This window comes from Peromyscus maniculatus, chromosome 10 (genome assembly GCF_049852395.1).
Source record: "Peromyscus maniculatus bairdii isolate BWxNUB_F1_BW_parent chromosome 10, HU_Pman_BW_mat_3.1, whole genome shotgun sequence".
Taxonomy (NCBI): Eukaryota; Metazoa; Chordata; class Mammalia; order Rodentia; family Cricetidae; genus Peromyscus; species Peromyscus maniculatus.
In genome coordinates, this window is record NC_134861.1 from 44,720,828 (window position 1) to 44,740,837 (window position 20,010).

The 20,010-nt window shown below is 34.5% G+C and overlaps 1 protein-coding gene across 2 annotated transcripts in view; it reads left to right on the forward strand.

Moving 5' to 3' along the window:
- Slit2 (slit guidance ligand 2) overlaps positions 1-20,010 on the forward strand; it is a 338,894-nt gene that overhangs the window by 207,355 nt on the left and 111,529 nt on the right. For both annotated transcript variants that reach the window (XM_006976103.4, XM_006976104.4), the window contains exons 6-9: positions 3,797-3,868; positions 8,284-8,355; positions 11,022-11,185; positions 13,690-13,828. In XM_006976103.4, the coding sequence (XP_006976165.1) occupies positions 3,797-3,868; positions 8,284-8,355; positions 11,022-11,185; positions 13,690-13,828 (447 nt within the window). The remainder of the gene's footprint in view (positions 1-3,796; positions 3,869-8,283; positions 8,356-11,021; positions 11,186-13,689; positions 13,829-20,010) is intronic.

A 20,010-nucleotide genomic window follows, 5' to 3' on the forward strand; every position in this document is an offset into this window, starting at 1 on the left:
TTAACACGATGTAGTAAGTTTTCTGTGTAAGATTAAAATAGTGTATTGTAGCTAAATTTTAGAGGAAAGAAATAGGAAATATTTTAAGAAAACCTAAACAGAACAAAATACAGTATATCCAGCTGTATTATGTTTAAACTTTCATCTTTATTATACCTGTTTTAGGCTTAAGGTTAGAAACATTATATATTGTTTCCATTAATCACCCTCAGAGACTGTTTACTGTGAAATAAAACCAGACAAGCTTTATATATTCTGTATGTGAGTCACAGAGTATTCTTTTCAATGTACAAGTCTGTTGGCAAATGGTGTGGCCTGAGACTATTGTCACCCAAGGTAGGAACCACCAATATGGGAAGCCTGGGGCTTTCTGTGTATCAATGCATCTTTGGCCACGGCTGAAAAGAGATTCATAGGACTTAATGCTTAACGCGATGAGGATGAAGGTGATGATTTTGTTCAGCTTCTTTATTTTCTTGAAACCATGCACGGCTTGAAAAAACAATTCTACCAGTAAGAACAGTGGTGTAGAGGCTAGTGGAATTTTCCCACTGGAACAGGAGCAAAGTGAAGGTTACATTGTGGAAATTATAAAGAGAAGATACAGACACCCGTGGTAATCCAGACTGAATGAAGAGCTAAGAAAATGTAACTACAGTAGGATTCTTTCTTCCAATAAATATTAAGAAGAATCTCCTCATGGGTGAAATGTAGCTCATGTACAACAAAAGCATCAGATAAATTTACCTATCCCCCCCCCATGTTCTTCTCATTTGAACCCTTTAAAGAATAAAATTTTGGCTGAATAATTAATTGGGATTTTAGAGAATTAAAAAAGAGTATCTGGATTCCTTAATTCATAACAATTCCATGTTTTAATTGGAAATCACATCTAAGGAAAGTTAGCCTTTTCTAAATGCAAGACCAGACCCTTTTCTTTTTATAGTAGGCACAAGCACCCAGGTCTTGAAGGGCCCTTGAGAGGGATATATGCAGAGCAAGAGAACTAAGGTGCAAGAAAAGAGTCCAGAAAGCCCAAAATCAATTATGCTTGGCACTATTTTGACACTGTTTGTTTTGCACTCCATTGTAGACAAATGGAGTTCTGCACAGAGCGATCGCCTAATGGGCAATCATGGAAGCACAAGGTTTTCTGTAGCCACTCACTTAAATATCACAAAATTCACAATTGATAAAGAAATTGTTCACCAGTGAGATTTTGCTTCCTTTTCTTATTCACAACTCCATGAATTATTTTCACTCTTAGGAAATATGTGATCTGAGATTTGGCAACATTCATAAAACTTTTAAGAAAACTCATGTCCTATGAAACTCAAACATTCTTAATATCTTTACCATAGGGTTTATATATATATTTTTAAACTGTCAAGAACAACATGCAACCATGCACAATACCAAATAGGAGTTCAATTGTTTACGTTTCCAGCAACAGTACAAATTCTGGCATAAGGAAAGTGATGGGTCTTTTAGTCTTGTAGAACAAGATTCGCCTGAGTGCTTTCTGGCATGCTCCAGATTCCCCTTTGTGCATTGTATGCATGATTTAGAAGAAGCTGTGTCAGCACTGATTTATACATTGACAGCTAAGGATAATAAGATATGGGCAAACATACAGCTCACCCTTTTACAGATTAACCTGGAGACTGCATTAGGCAAATTTGATAGCATTAAAAGATTTTGCCAATTTGTCTGGAAACAATTTCTCTTTTGTAGCATGTCAAGGGTAACACTTCATGCCACTGTACTAATTTAAATGGCTTTGATAAATTGTTCAAGAGGTTATAGAATGGTAGTGTAGTTATATATTTAGCACTTTGAAATAAAAAGGCTATTAGCTTAATTGTTAAATGAATTTAATCTTTAAAAATCAAAAGTGCTCAAGAATCTAAGTGTTTTCTTGGAACCACAGCAGCCATATTATATCATGAGGCTTTAAATGTCTTCCTGGAAAATGAAATTATACTTCTGCATTACTTCCTAATAAGTGGGAAAAGCTTTCAACTATTACAGTATCAGGAGCCTTGGGTAGTATTTGGGGAAAGCTTAGGTTTATAAACAGAATGGAACTCTATCTTTCCCAGGATGGACCTTCTTTTATATTGGCCTATATTGTACTATTTATATGACATCGGGTACTATTGTTTATGCTTGTGTTTCCTGGAGACTGGTTTAAAAATGAGATGTATCATTCATAAGATATCCCCTGTGTACATACTTTCTAAGTTATCTAAAGAGTCTTCTCTGGAAGTCACCAGAGAAAGTCACTGCTCCTCTACTCTGTAGCCTCGTGAGAGGACAAGTTGTTTTATACAATTTTCAAACAATTCTCTCATAGTGATCCTCAAATGTGAATTAGGCCTCTTGGTGAATTCTGGACTTGAAGCAAGGACGAAATACATTTATACAATGATTGTAATCTCACTCTTGTATATCCACATTCCCAGAGAAATCATGGAGGGCTAACATTTCATTTCTCTATCAAATGAAGCATTCAAATATCTTGTCTCTACTGGAACAATAATGTCTCCAAGCATCACGACACCAGGGTTAGCACTACTTGCTGGAAACAGGAGTGGAGTGTAGATAGTACTTGGTTCTGTCTTTCAAGGAAGTCAATTTCCTGTGTATTATTGAAAATAGTTTCTTCTCTCACACAAGACATCCTACCACAGTTTCCCCTCCGTCTACTTCCCCCACTTTTCTTCTCCCCCAGATTGAAAGTAAATTCATTAACATGAGCAGTAAGATTTTTTTATTTCAAACACAAACATCAGAAAAAGAAAAAAGAACTTAAGCAACTTTGAGGCATGGATTTTATTCCTTCTAAAACTGAATATTTACATCCAGTACTTAAAGCACTGATGGAGAGTCATTTGTTTAAATTATATATTATTGAGTGGACAGAAATAACAGGTAAAACTATTTTCATACTCTATACACTATTGTAATGAAATAATTAGAGTTGATGTTTATTTATTGTTTGGGGTTAAAATTATCATATTAAAGAAAAAGACCCAAAGTTTCATTTAAGTTGTAATGAATTCATTTCCTAATAGTGAACAAATAGTTTTCTTCATGAATCATATTCCTAAAGTTTCTTAACTCAAAAAATTCTAGACTGACATTGGAGAGAATTTGTATGTGATAAGAAATGCGGATTTGGAGAGTAGTGAAGCCCAGTATATGATGACGGCAAACTTTCTAATGTGTGTTCTTGGTTGGGGAGAGGAGATGCACAGCATCATTTCTTGTTTTCAGTTTGGAGTTTGGAAAGGAAACTGCCATTAAAAGATGGAAACCCGAAAGTACTCTTACTCCTTCTTGCCAAGGATAGTGAAATTAACATGCAGCTGGGCTTCTCTGATAAATGGATTCTGTTAGGTCACTGAGGGGGTGCATGTGACATTAAGTGATTTACAGCCCTTTACCTTAATGAAATTGTTTCAGCGAGATGACGCTGAAAGCTTTTAATGGATAGCTTTTCTTGATGTAATGAAATTGCATTCCTATGGCATTTAATATAAGGTGCAGTTATTATTTACCGGAGCTTTCCAAGGGCTGCTATTTGCACAGACAGTTCGGAACAAAAAGAGATTTCAGTAGCTGCACAGAGAGGGCAGAATGGCTTGTGACATTCTTGAGCAGATGAGTGTGTGTGAGGAAGCACTTCGGGGAGTGTCATCAGAGCTTCAGTGCCCCTTCAGAAGTCTTCAGGTCTCCTACACCCTGCTTCTGCTCCTTTCCCTTACACAGAGTCTTTTAATTCATTTAACAGGCAACTGGATTACAACCAGATCAGCTGCATTGAAGATGGAGCATTTAGAGCTCTAAGAGATCTAGAAGTACTGTGAGTATTGCTTATTTCTCTGACGCTTTTTGTAGGAGCATTGTGTCTAGAGAGTGATAATGTGATGCCTTAGCTACTGTCTGATAGCGCTGTGTCAAAATGTTCTCCTAATGACAACAACAATACTCCTTAAAAAAAACTTGTGAGTACACAGAAAGAGTCAAGATGTGTATGGGCAAAAGCATGCAAATGTCTCTATGTAGACACGCTGTATTTAAGAAGAGTACTTGAAAGATCTGCTTTTTAATAAAATATCCTCATGGCATGAATAGATCTTTCAGAAGTTCCCAAATTCCTAAATATGAAGATAAAAAGCCAAACTAAACCTCTACTTACTGATGAATTTTGTGATTAGTGAGTAATGGAAAGGTGTTTTTATTTAATCATGCAGTTTTTCATGACATCGTAAGTCAACTTCGTTTTTGTATGTTTTATAAGTTTATTTTGAATTTGAATTCCTAATTTGAATGAGCCATGGATGAGATCCATTTCAGAGACACAGTCAGAAATCTGATGTGTTGAATGTGAAATGGTTTTGAATTTCTCATCAATTTGTTAAAAGTTTTACAGGAATTATCGAGTCCACCCTCCACAAAATGGGAGGAAGGGGTTAACTGAGGATTTTGGGGGCCACTGAAATAAAACAAATTCTGAAGATGAATAATCTTTCAACCAAGATAACTTATTTTAGTAAGATTGCTTTGTGATTTTTATTTTTATTACATATTAGAGAAGAGTTTCTAGCTGCCCTCTGATCTGAGTTAATATCTTAAAGAGTTGATAAAAATCATAAATGATACTCTTATAAATTGTTCTGTATAAGGAAGCATTTTTATGGTTGCTGAAAAAATCTTTTTTCTCTTGGAAAGTCGGTGAAAAGTGCTTAGGTCCGCTTTAGTTTAAAGCCACTCTCTAATCCGTGTGTTCTGCCTGTATGTGGGGGTGGGGCAGGAGAGCTGAGAGTATGCATCAGGGGGAGAGAAAAGTGTCAGCACCACAAACTGAAGCATTTTACACACACACACACACACACACACACACACACACACACACACATATATAATAACTATGTATTTAAATAAATCAGAAAAGTTTTGGAAATACAGTCACTGTGCATATAGTTATTTTCATCTTAGTAAAAGTTCTAACGATTGACCTTTGTGGGAAACATTAATATGCAAATAAAATAAAAATTAAAAATTGAATATTGTTATTATGTCTTAATAAAACATCTCAAGTTTGACCTCTGAGGTAACCACTATTATGCAACATGATAAAGAATAATAATTCATGAAATTAAATAAAAATCTAAAACTTTGGAATGAGCTCCTAATTTTATATCATAGAGATACATGATGATTGGAGCCTGATTATGGATGAAAATAATTAAAATCATATATTACAAGAAAATGTTTGTGTGTTTGTAAAATATTTAAACGGTTTATGGTAAAATTTTGTGATGTCGTGAACATAATGTATATACATTTTTAAAGGTAATACATTTAATGCATTTCAAACAACCTTTCCATAATTTGATTGATAAAGGAAAATGGGAAAAAACTTTAAGAAGATGGAATTACTAAGTAGACCTATACTAAGCAGTGTTCCGGAAAGAAAGCTGACAGAACTCTGACTCTGTGGGATCTTATCTTCTGACCTCATGCAAAAAAAAATGGAAGAATAGCAACTTAAGCTTCATATGTGATTTAAGATTCCCAGGGTTTTAATTTGCATTTTATTTTCATTCCATGAGCATATTTGACTGTCTGACAGTATTGAGGCCAACAACAGAAGACAGTGTAATTGTGCTGATCATTGATAAAATGTCTTGATAAGAATTTTTTTATACAGACAGTTAATAAAGTCTGAGATTCCAAGAGAAAAGTCAGAGTAGGTGAGAGAAGAGTCAATTTATTGCTCATGGTAAGCTGGGTTCCTGTGGAATTCTTGGTTAATAGAATATAAAATTAACTACGTATTTGTACTATGAAGAAACAGTCTCAACCTTAAAAATTGAATTTATCTATGTGATTTTCTTCTTATTAGGACATTGAACACAGAAATGAAATAGAAATGCTAGTTTTACATATTTTTTGCCTACAGGATAGGCATAAGTTAATTAAATGGAAAGTAGTGAGTCATATCCATTAAATAGCAGACTTTCTGCCAACCCTTTCTCTTGCTTGGCACTAAGAAACAAGAGCAGCTAAATCATCATCAATTTCTAACATGTTCTTCATTATTTCAAGGGTAATATTTTGTATTTTTGCACCAAGATACCTTTTCTATAAAACATATTCTGGTAAAAGAGAGTCAACTTAAAATTTGAATTAGTTTATATGTAGGAGAAAGTGTTCATAAAAGAATCTCAAAATCAGATCTCAGTATGCCTTGTGCTTTCAAAGATTGTAGTTATGTTGAATAAGCCTAAATTTGGAGAGAGGGAAAAGAGGTCAGTAGAAGTCAAGTCTCTTTGAAAACAGACCCACTTATAGAGATGAATTAGACAAACAAAAGACACTTAGAATTGGAAAGAATAAGAGTGAATTTGGGTTGTTTGTTCATTTTGTGAAACGTCCTGGGGGTGATGTGAAACTGAGGTGACTAGTTTATCGAAGGAGAGTTATGAGTGATCTGTTAAAACAGCAAATGATTCATTGAGTGGGAAATTGGCAAAAGCCTGAGGGTTCTGCCCAGGCAAAAGTGATACACTGATGATCCAGGTGGGTGATTTTTGAGCCTCGTGAAGAGTTTGCACTGGGATTTTTAAACTCAGCAGTCTGTGGAGGTCACTCCTTAGCATAAATGAAATGAGGGGGCAAAGAAATGGAATGGGTGAGCAAAACAGAGAAAAAGAGACAAGACTCGCCCTTGTGGAGTGTGTAGGCACACTTGAGGATGTCTTTCTTCTTTTCAGAGCGCCTATTCTTTCCTCTAATCACCATGGTAAAGTCAGGTATTAAAATATCTTCAATAAAACCTCCAACTCTTAAAGACAAAAAAACAAACAAACAAGAAACAAAAAACAAAAATGACTAACAATGGAGGACAGTATGCTCTTCAGTAAACCAGACATGATATTTGCTGTTGTCATACCTAATGTTCAGTTGTTCATTCCTCTGGTGCTATGGAAGATGGCCAAATAATATGACTCTTCCAGGAACCTTGAAATGGAAATTTTTAGGCTAATCTCCTACCTGTTCTTAAAAATACTAGTAATTAATTCATTTATTTCATCTTGTTAATTAATTGTGTTAGAACCAGAAAGCGTACATTTGCAAACCCTCTTTAGGCAAACCATCAGTTGTTCGGTTTGTTGGCTGCAGAGTATTTTCTGGGGATCAGGATTTGACTTATCAGGAAAGTTGGTTACATCAGCTATGGACTCAAAACACTGAATGACTCTTTGCTACCTAGTTTTAAAATGTATTCACAGATAGAATAACTAACCTAGTGACTTAAAGTCACATAGAGAGAATACATAATTTATGAGCATCTATAAAACATTGAATCCATCACCTCATGTTGTCTCAAATCTAGCATTTACTTATGCTCAGGCAACATGAACTACTTGTCAAGTGCTATTACAATATATCTGTTTGAAGTACAAAGTTTACTTCTTAAAGTAATTCTCTTTCAATTGACTCTCTTCCCCATCTTCAAAGTAATAATAACTAATTAAATCGACAATTATGTATATTAAAGGAGAGGAGAAGCGATCCGAATCAAGAAAGGATTATTATACCTTTCACCAAAACTCCTTTGACCACCTCTCTTTCTGGCGCTACCTCACAAAATGATGACTGAGATTGTGACCCAACAGAATTATACAAAGGACAGTATGCCATGCTATAACTAAAACAGGCTACATCAAAGCTTTAATATGCTGCCAGAGCAAGACACTTCATCTCCAAAAGATGAAAATGCCAAGTATAGATGGATTATTTTACACCAAAACGTTAGCAGTAGCATCCAGAGCAAAGAGTAATGAAGTAGTCCTCCATAGTAATGATTATGTGTTGCTGGTATGAAATTTCACCTGAAGAGTCCAAGAATGTGTACATATCCATGAACACTAATTAGACACTAATTAAACAAAGAAATGTAAAGTGCAATTTCCTAATTGACTCTCCTATGGTAAGCAGGCTTGCATGGAATAGTATCATATAGTAAAATTTTCTGACCTAAGCCATACATATGTATAACAATTGTTAAATAAAATACAATGTATATTAATATATTGTAATATGAAAAATTAGTCATCACCTTTTCTCTAAAATAGTGAATTCTTTGTTTCTCTATGAGAATGTTGGTTATTTACTTACATAGAGTCATGAGAAATATTTGATGTTAATATAAAATGATCAATGGTTTACTGTATCTAACTAAAATTTTTAACTTTTTTCATTCTACAGCACACTCAACAATAACAATATTACTAGACTTTCAGTGGCAAGTTTCAACCATATGCCTAAACTTAGGACATTGTAAGTAGATGAAATGTAAAGAAAGATGGATTTAATTAATTAAGGCTGTTTCTTCACTGCAATTTTTAATAAGCAGGGTATAGGACCATTAGTTCATTATAGCACAGGTGAACAAACTGCAACTCGGGAAGAATTCTAGAAATATTATTTTAGAAAATGAACTATTACTCTGAAAATGTGATGTTTCCTTAAAATGATATGCATGCATTGCAGAAAGTTTGAAGTAAAATAAAACATTTACTTTGAGCTATTGTAGAGGTCACATTTCATTAAGAAGTGGAAGACTCCTTGATTGGCTGTCAGAAATGATAAATGGGAAATCTTTATGATTTTATTACTCTATTAGAAGCAGACCTAATACAGATAAACTGTGCTCCTGCGTTCTCTGTAATGTAAAGTCAGGGCATCACCCACTGGTCTTTGCATAATTAAAGCTGTGTCAGCACTTATATTTAAAAATATCTTTCCAGGGTTACACACAGTCATTAAGATATTTTTGTGAAATAAAGTATGAGCAACAGCTTATTTTTCTGTCTCCAGGAAAAATTAATCATTAAACCCCAATGTGTAGATATTTAATTTTGGTATTTTAAGACATGAATCTCTTGTGATCTGGCTTTCAAAATCACCTAGACCTAAAAAGTGAATTACTGGAAACATGGAAACAAAATGTGTTTTTTAATCAGTTAAGTCTATTTTGATTAAGTTTTCAAAAATATTTCTCATTTAAAAATAACATATAACTAAGCCAGACATGGGAATGCACAGTTGGCACCCAATCATCTGAGAGGAAACAGGAAGTTCAAGCACTCCAGACTGGCCTTTGCTACATGGGGAGGTCAAAGAAGGGAGGCTTACATGAGAATCCCCCTTAAAAAATAAACAAAATAAAGGAAAAAATAAGAAATCAAATAGCTGGTACTTTAAAGCATTCATTTTATTTCTTAAATACTCATTGAGTTGTGTGTGGTGGCAGGGCCTTTAACCCAATACTTAGGTAGCAGAGTCAGGTGGAGGTAATGTGTACAAGGCCAGTCTTGTCTACATGGAAAGTTCCAATCTAGCTAGGGATGCATGCTGAGACCTTATCTAAAAAAATAAAATTAAAAAGTACATTAAATCATAAGTCTTTTGATACCTGGACAATACAAATTTAATAACTAAAATTTACTTATGAGAATGAGATTAATTAATAGTCTCACTTACTCAAACCATATTTGACAAAATCATTTTAATATTAACTCTGTATAATGTATGTGAAAAGAAAGGACCATGGTTTTCATCCCTGTAAAAGGAAATCTACAGAAACTGTAAAAACAATATACCATTGTATTTTAGTGCCTTTAATAGCTTGTCTTCCAAAGAAGCTTTAACATTTTTTATATCTTATGCCCACTCTTTATTTGATGTGGACAAGGTAGGAGGCTGTGTTTAAATGGACATATTTGGTACAGAGTGATGGAAAAGGCACCAGTGGCTACCAAAGGCAAACCAAAGAACCGGTCACTCACCTTCCCCAGAATCTAATATTTGACCTCAGGATATGCCTTCTGGTTTTGATGTAGGACACCCTAGTTCTTATACACACACTAAAGGAGAATAAAGCCATCATTTAACTTTAAATCCCCTCCCTTTTGGTTGGCTCATTTTTCTATGGCATCATTGGTACTTAAAAATTCCATTTTTATACTCTGATTATCTTTCTAGGCTGAGTTCTATGTTTTACTATCCATTATCATTATTGAGTTAGAATTGAACACATCAGCTAAAAGGGGCTAAAATTGTTTCACTGTGTCATAGACAATTCTAGGAATGATATTTTGATTTATAGCATTAGGTGCCCCTTTCTTTAGCTTGAGCAAACGTAAAAGCCAGTTTGAAGTCATTTACCTAATTTAGTGGATACATTTGCCTGATATTTTATTAATGGAGAAGTACTATTTGCAATTTGGAAGGAATCCATGATCTTGTGCACATTCTGGCAACATAAAGGGGTCTTATTTAATTTCTTCCCTTCCAGCCACTTTTGCCTTTTAATTTTACTCTTTGCTCTTTGAAGCAAGATCCTGAGAGCCAAATTCAGCTAATCCCTTTTCTGAGAGACTGGATGGGATGGAATGGGGGAAGAAGGGAGGGAGGGGAGAAATTAAAAGAGGTATGTTAAAAACAGACTGTCTTATTTTGAATTATGTATCTTACTCAGCAAAATACAGCTATCCTAAAATGCCTTTGTAAACCGTTGCTATAGAAACCAATAATGGCAGGACCTTACTGATATTTGGTCTGTAAGCCACACCTTTAGTTCTAAACACTTGCCCTCCATCCCTCTTCATGCCCATAGCCTTGGACCACATGCACTGGCTTTTGTTATGTTGGGGATGAAGAATAATTTGCCCTGAGCTGATACTTTTTTCTCATTACTCTTTTGAATGAATATAGGCAAAATAATTTCGTGGTCCTACTTCTGTCTTTTTGTCTAGCTCAGTAAAGGAAGAGAATTGACTCATTTTTGTGAAGCGGCTTAATTATCTGAGAAATAATTGTATAGTAACTCCCTAAGACGTGTCTGCTTGTGTTGATTTTTTTTAAAGTATATATTTTTTACTAACAATATTTGAATTAACTGTGTCCTATTTTCTTGCTCTGACCTCCTCCCCCTTGTTTAGTCGACTCCATTCGAACAACTTGTACTGCGACTGCCACCTGGCCTGGCTCTCGGACTGGCTTCGCCAAAGGCCTCGGGTGGGCTTGTACACTCAGTGTATGGGCCCATCCCATCTGAGGGGACATAATGTAGCAGAGGTTCAAAAACGAGAATTTGTCTGCAGTGGTAAGATCAGTGAGGTTACAGTATTTATATTTATTTTTACTTTTCTGCTATAGTTTAACAGGTGTAAGAAACTCAAATTTCAAAGTTTCAGATTTGCTTTCCAGGGGGCCATCATGCACTCATCACCATGGAGACCCTATTTTGTAGTGAGAATAGTTCTAGATTCTAGGATATTTGTACCTAGGGCAATTATTGATAAAATCTTTCCATTAGCATCCCATGGGAATATAGAAAATTCCTAGATTGTAACAGTACTTGCAAAATGGTATTTTCTCTTTTAGTAATGATTATCTACTTTTATATTAAGTAGTGAAAAATGACCAGTAATCCTGAATACTTACTCCAAAATTCAGTACAACTGTAATTATAAAATGATGGGGTATGTCTTTATAAATATATATATATATATATATATATATATAATGATTCACTTTTACCTAAAATAAATATGTAACTGCCTTAAGTCCCGAAATGTCTGCAAACCAAATTTATCAGTAGCTACAATTTGCTGTGTTCTGTATGTCTAAATAGTAATATAAATATTTCACACATAGCTGCCTCATTTTGCCCGTCTTGAGACAATTATATGAACAATATAAATTAATATCAATAATGGAGACTAAAAATATAGTGTATAATAATATACTTTTCCAATTTTATCTGTTCAAATTCAAAGATCTCAACGTATATCGTCTGAATGTACATGCATATATGAGTATGTATGTATGTATATGTATATATATATGTTATATATACATGTATATGCCTAATATTTTATAAGTATATGGCTAGGTGTGCTTCAGGACAATTTATTAAAAAATAATGAAACACATAAATTTTTGATTGTCCTGGGGATCGGAACACAGGCCCTCATATGTCTCAGCAAGAACTCTTCCACTGTGCTACATCTCCAGGCATAACAAAGTTTGAAATCACTATATAATTGGCTTTTCATGTTTATGAATTACACAGACATGGATTCAATGAGCCAAGGATCAAAACATTTCTAAAACAAATGAAACTTTACCATTGTTTTCTTGTCTTTAGTCTGTAAGCAATGCAATATTATAACAAATATTGGCATATCATTTGTATTCTATTCATTTTTGTAAGTCATCCAAAAACGACTGATATTATAGGGTTGATTTGCCTAGGCTATAGTAAAATACAATCCCATTTTATGTAACAGATTTGTAAAGCCACTTGTTCTGGTTTCTGTGGAAGTCCTAGTCTCTTCATCCATGTTTACCAACAGAGGACCACCATGCATTGAAAATAGTTCACATTTTTAAATGATTGGACAGGAATTACTAGCTCCTCCGTGGACATTTAAAGATGTCTTTTGGGCGTTTAAATGTTTTTTCCCCACACTTTGTGATCTAACCCCAGCTCTCCTATAATGACATGGAATCGTCTCAGTATGTTTGATTGCTTTTTAAAAAATCCAAGCAAATGACTAACCATTCTCTACTAACCATCGTTTTTCTCTCTTTCTCTCTCTCTCTCTCTCTTTTTTTTTTTTTTGCTTTTTCCTTGCTGCCTCCTAGATGAGGAAGAAGGCAAGTTTACAATTTTGTGTGTTTGTTTTCTCCCTCCCCGCACTTTTTAGACTTAGAACACTGTTGTAGTTTGAGAGCTTGTGTGGAGGGATGGGTTTAGCAGCTAGCCCATAGCCTCTTCCCTGGCACTTCCCCAGTGGGAGGATCCCTTTCCAGAAGATCCCAGAGGGTTGTCCTGATTTTCACCAGAACCCATGGCTTAGCAGGTGCCTGTTTGATGCAGCCTGGCTGATGATGTTCTGGTTTTCATTACCCAGACTGGGAAATCTGATTTCAGAGTACGTTTGTTTTCAAACACTGAGTATCGAAATTACGCATCTGCAGGTGACTGCTCATAGCAACAATTTCTATCAGATGAAGCCCTGAAAAGAATCATTTGGATGAACAATTACAGAATGATCTCCCACAAATTACTCTAATATCTTCAAAGAAAGCAGCCATTTTGAATCTACCCAGACATCAAACTGCTATTATCCAGTTTTCTCTTCCATTTGTTGGCCCAGGATAACTTAATTTGACCAACCGTTGTGTCAAACAAGATGGAGTCCTCTGTTATTTTTTCCCAGAAACAAAATAAATTATACTACATCAGTTTGATTAAAACCAAGCTCCTCTTAAGCTTATTAGAAATGATATAGATCATTCTGAAATATGCTGTTACTTTTGTAAAGAATTCTGGTCTTGAATCTGAATTTAGTTTTACTAATCTCTTCCTGAATTTTAAAAACAATACAACTTTTATGACTTACTTTTTTTTAAATCTCAAGATATAACTGCATGCTTTCAAAAATATATTCTAGAAATATTGAGGATGCTTATTAATGAATGAGTGTGAGGGGACTTGATCTTTGTCTCCTACTAACTTTGATAAGCACAGTACGCACGTCTCTCCATTGTGAGATTCAAGAGATAAATCTAACTGCTGTTGCTTTGTTTTTCTTTTAGGTCACCAGTCATTCATGGCTCCCTCTTGCAGTGTTCTGCACTGCCCTGCTGCCTGTACCTGTAGCAACAATATTGTAGACTGCCGAGGGAAAGGCCTCACCGAGATCCCCACAAATCTTCCTGAGACCATCACGGAAATGTATGTGCCCTGAGTTTTCTCATTCTCCTTCTGTCTCCCTATTAATCCAACCCATGATTTTCTTTCATGAAATTTGGGTTTCTCCGGCACCTCTGATTAGTCACCGTAGGCAAATTACCTTTTTAGAAGTGTATTGACCCTTCCTCTGTTTAGTTAAGTACATTGTTGAAATGGTTATGATTTTAATTTTATTACAAGTAGAATTAAATACATTTCGGGAGAATTGTCTTCAAATAAGCAGTTGGGCTCTTTTAGAGAGAATGCGTGCATCTCTTCCTAACTTTAGGGTCAGGGGGGTTTGTGATGTTTGATGCTGGTTAAAGCAATGGAAAACAAAGGGGTAGCCAGCAGTAGGAAATAAACCAGAGCTAGAAGGTTGCTAGCTTTTCAAAAACTCAGGTTTAGATTGAAGTCTCACGATCCTGTTTAAATGAGTAGAGCATATAAAGTATAGAATGTGCTAGAATGCAGCAAGTCTCGAGTCTGTTATTTAGCTAGAAAGCATTTTAAGCTATGTGGCATATTCACTACCTCCATCAAAATTTCAATTCTCTTAGATCTTCTTTTCATGGCACTGAGGATTGAGTGTTAATGTCCTTGTGAAATCTATGCCATGGGTGTACAGCAAATGCATATAAGATGCAATTCAGAATGTCAGCATCATAGGAAGTGTCAAGGAAAATCCTTGTCCCAGTTTCCATTAACGAAGAAGGTATTTCTAATTGCTACATCATCCATCATGTTACTGTTTTAAAAGCCTAACTCTTCATTGTAACACCATAATCATCTTTTGAGTGTTTATTTAAATTAATAGAAGAGGAACATTTCTCATAAAAATAAAAAAAATTGTTATTTTTAAAACTGTCCTTTTTTCAACCTATTTGTTTAATTTCTGCTATGTTAACTACTTCAATTTCCTATGTATGAGAATAATCTTAGTTCCAAAAGTCTGTCTTCATTATTTTCAGGTATAATATGTACTTAATACTGTGTTTAGATGATTAGGGTAAGAGACATGATCTTCTACAGAGCCCCACCAAATCCATTGAGATTTTATACAGCACCAAAACAATGCATGCACATAACAGTATCTTCATCCAAGGTTTTGTTGCTGGAATAATATCTTACCATTTCCATGTTTTTGTTTTGAGCTGGGTATTACAAGAAGAATAAGCTATTGTTTGGGAAGTACCAGGTCAGAGTCTGTAAGAAAGACACAGTAGGAACAAATGCCAGAGGTGGAAGTGACTGGTAGGCTACAGAGATTATAGAGTTGGATGTGAAGATAACATTTCATTTTGGGGCCTTATAAAAAAAGAAGTGTTCTAAAGAAACTATCTATCATTGGAGCCATGTGTTATTGAAGTTCTTTGAGCTTAGTTACAACATAGAAGACAGTCTGAAGTAGATTAGCAAAAGAAAGCCACAGTAATCATTTAATCTCCACTGGATTTGTTATTACTGACACGTGAAGAATATACGATAGAGATAATGCAGAGGAAGTAGCATGCAGTCAATAATCCTTATTCTTTAAAAGATTGTATCAGTGTACTATAATTTTATTGATAATATACTCTTATATAGCACTGGATTTCATAAAAGCAATCCCTTTCAAATATATAAAGTACTGTAGTCATATTTACCCCAGTTTTGTTTCTTCCTCTCCCCAACTTGTATTTCCCCTATGCTAGCATCTCCTTCCTTACTCAAGTCTGTCATTTGCTTTCATTCTTCATATGTATACACACACGTGTGTGTGTGTGTGTGTGTGTGTGTGTGTGTGTGTGTGTGTGTGTTGTATATATACATATATGGTTTTGTGTCTCTATAAGGAATTTTTAGGACTCAAAAATGGGAAAAAACATAAAACTGGCAATATTATTTTTTATTTTTTCTATTTCTGCCTTATTGATTTGATATGTTGATTTCCAGTGGCATTCACTTTCCAGAAAACTACATATGTCTTTCTCCTTTACAGACAAATAAAATTAGATTGTGTTTACATGCAGGCCACATTTTCTTTATCCATTTATCTACTGAGAGTTACCTAGGCTGATTCCATAACTTAGCTATTGAAAATTGTATTGCCATAATAGATCTGCCTGTACAAGTATCTCAGTGATGTATTTACTTCAGTTCATATTTTTTTTAAACAGGAAAACAGCATAGTAAACTATCCAGATACAGATATATATTAAGTACATAACAACATCATCAATTTTCCCAGAGATTTTTCTTTTAATTAATGACTAGTGATTTAGTAATAGTGCTTAATATCTATGGAATGAGGAATCAAGTACCCATTGTTATACAGTTGAACACATACAGAGGCTGAAGGCTGGAGGAATTACAGAGGGTAGAAAGGGAGGCCAAGATATAGTGGGTGAGAAGAGCTGGTATATTTTTTTAGAGTCTCAGGTTTATCTGTCATTTACTGACTTTGAGTTCTTTATCAAGTTGCTTCTTTTCTATGGTTTCATCATTTTTTTAGAAACTGAGAAGTGTTGATGGTGGGAAATAAATATGTGTAGAACTATATATACTTAGCATAATCCAATGATTCCATAAATGATATCTCAAACATGAAACCCAAAGTACAAAAGTAGCACCTGTGCTAGACCCCATAGGGAGGTCATAAATGGAAAGGAACATTAATAAAAACTCTACGAGTCTTCACAACAAAGATGAACAGATCATGTAGGAATGCTGCTTGGATGACATGTCATAACATAGAGATCATAGGAAAAGAACTTTGAAAAAATGGGTCAATGCAGCTACATAGAGGGTCTCAATACTACAAAAATCCTTGGACTTTATTTGGAGTGCATCTGGAAACAGGTTTTTTAATTGAATATTCCAAAAGAATTAGTCTTAGGGCTGCATCTCAATGGGATTACAAAGCAGAAGGTACCTGGGAAAATCTATAACATTGGCCTTTGGGGATGTTTGAAGAGGAGGAAATTGTTGGGCAATAAAGAGAAGGGAACATAGAAACAGATGACAGTTAATACAGAGGCTTGGTTACTGTTGAGGGTTTATAGGAAAATGAAGCAAAAGTGATGCCAACTTCAAGCATAAGCAGTGGAGAAACTGGTTCTATCATTGCAAATAAGAAGTAACAATAACCAAACAAGGCAGGCAATAACATAATGCAGGTTAAAACAACTAGTAATTTTGAGCAAGGAAATAACTTACCTGAGTCAAAGATTTTGAAATAACTGACCCAACAAAATCTACGTTGAAAGGTAAATTCATCAAGCAACCAAGGGAAGGAGAGAAGAGGCAAGAAACCCCGAGCAGAAGGCTAGGATAGTGAAAGCAAGAAGGACCCTCTAGGAAAAGAGGTCTGCTCAGGCAAATGATGCTGCCTGTAAACTTTTAACCTTACACATGAAAGGATCCAATTTTGTTGATGGTGATTACAAAAGCCACTTTTTGATGTTAAGAGTGGGAATACTGAGGAGTAAAAAGAAGCAGTTCAAAGGGTTTGTCAGAGTGTTCGTGTATATATGATCTGTTATTCAAAAACAATTGATTTTAAAATCCAGAAACCTGCAATCATTAATAAATTAGAATGAAAGAATATCTTTGAGAAAAATGCTAAAGTTAAATAAAGCATGTGTATGGAAAAACAAGAGTTAAAGAAGGTGTATATATGCACACAGGAAGAAAGCCGTCAGATCTGCTCAGAGCATAGAGGGACTAACAGATATTCTAGAAGAGGAAGCAAGAGTCAAAATATGTCAAAAAGCAATACAGTAATGTGGGACATTTTAAATGGCTTGTCCTACTAATCATTGTTATTTCCCATTTTAGCACTTTGCTTCTACCTTGAATGCTCTATAGTGTTCACATAATGCTGGAGTTGAGTAGCATGGAAGTTATACATCTCGTAATAATGCATCCCATTGGTTTTACCTATATTACAGAGGTCATATGTCATATTGTGGTACAATAACTGAAATTTATAAGTAGATATAAAAATATATGTCAGGCCATAGGTGAATTTTATTTCTGTGATTATTGCATTATTATTTAGTGGGAATAAAACACCTTCAGAAGTTTAACATACTAGCTTAGTGACTTACATTTTTATCTACTGAAAATAAAGAATATCAGTAGTATTGATAAAATGTGGATATAGCACTCAATAAAACATTGTTTTTAATTTTTAGAGATAACTTTTTTCAAATATTGTTATTCAAAGTATCATTTATTATTCAAATACTCATTCATATTATTCAAATATTTCAAAATTTAGGTTTATTATGAGTTATCTGTGCAATATCTTTATTTCAGATGGCGATATTTTAATAATATTGACATGTTTTCTTGACTGTGGTACATCTTTACTGTACCAGATTCATAATTGTAATAAAGAGAAAGGCTATAATCTAAAGTTTACTAAAGACTATGCAAATATTCTCTTTGTTTTGTTTTGATTTTTGCAAAAACAAAGTCATACATTGGTGTTTTATAAAACATTTATTTGTGAGGATATAAGAAAGATAATCTTTTAAAATCTAAATAACAAATCATTTAAGGATGTAAAAAGTAGAAATAGGTTAGCATCTATTTAAACTCTTCAGTACTGAATGCTTGTACACATGACATATAATTTGAATTTTCATTGACTCCTGTGATTAGTTTTACTTTTTTTTTTAAAAAAAAAAAAGGTAGAAATATGTTTCAGAAGCATGCTCAAAATATCCTGGGGGAGCTCTCCTAAGGAAGCCTGACTACACAATGATTTTATCATAACCAATGCTTTGCATTTTCATTTGTGGGCTGGGAATAAGTTGTGAGTATATCTACTGATCACATTTTAATTCATAATTTTATTTTATTTTTATTAATTCTTGGGGAGTTTGGAATTTCCTATAACATGTTTTGTTATAGGAAACACCCCCTCCTCTAACTCTTCCCAGATCTGCTCCCTATTTTTCACACACCCAACTTTGTGACTTTTATTTTTAAACCCTTCAAGGCCCAATATGTAGTAGACAAATATTCTTGGATATATAATCTTTTCCTGAACCATGGTCAACCTCTCAGGAGCTGCACTCTCAGAGAAAATACTCTTTCCCTCTTCCAGCAGCTAACTGTTTCCACCAATTCTGGTGTTATAACTAACGCTTATCTATTGGGACTGCACTAAAATATTTTGTGCAGTAAAGGACACCATCCCTTGAGTAAAGAGGAAGACTACAGGATGGGAAAATTCTTTAGCAGATATGTGTATTTGTGTTTTTAAACATCTTTCTCTACTAAAGTTTGAGTTCTAAGAAGGCAAGAACACATGCTATTCAAACCACCAAAGAGTAGGCTGTAACAACTCTCATACTATGGCACACTAAAGCACTTGATACGCAGTTGATAAATAGTTACAGGAAGTGAGTGTATACACAATTCAGAATCAATCAAGTACCTCGTGCTGACTTATCCATGAGTGAGCTATTTTACCAAGATTAATAACTGTAACTACAAGGTAAATCAGCCTTTCCTTGTTGACATAATGATTGCTTATAACCATGAAATCCAAAATATTTGAATAAATAAATTTAATTTAATAAAATGGTTAGTAGCATAGGCTAAAGTACACTAGACAGCTCAAAGAATTCATCAGTGAAAGTTCCTTTTTCCATATACTGCCTTGAAGTCCACTGCGTTACATTTTTTGATGACCATCCCAACATGTTGTAATTACTCTCCTTCTTTAGAGACGGATGAATACATCACCTTAAAGATAGTGCATGGACACCTTTCTTTGAAGTCATATTTCTCTTCTAATGCCAGGGCATAGATATTTAATCCTTCAAAGACTGACAATTTCATTTTGTGCCATAAGACAGGAAAGAAAAAAACTGAGAAAAGTTAAAGAACCTTACTAGAAAAATCAACCATGAAACAGTTCACATAGCTTTAATTTTATTCTTACGTAAATGTAAACCTCACTGTTACACCTTATAAAGCTCTGAGAGAGAGGTAGACAGAGATTCAGCTTATGAGGATATTGTAGAAAAGAAAACTGGACACTCAGGAAGAGAACCTGACAGATGTTGAGAAAGAGGAACAGCGGCGTTGCTAGATACTTCCTTATGAAGAGGTTAAAGAGAACAGTGTGGAGAGTTCATCCACGTGGGAATGCATAGAAATGAGTCCTCTTTCATGGTACCTTGTAT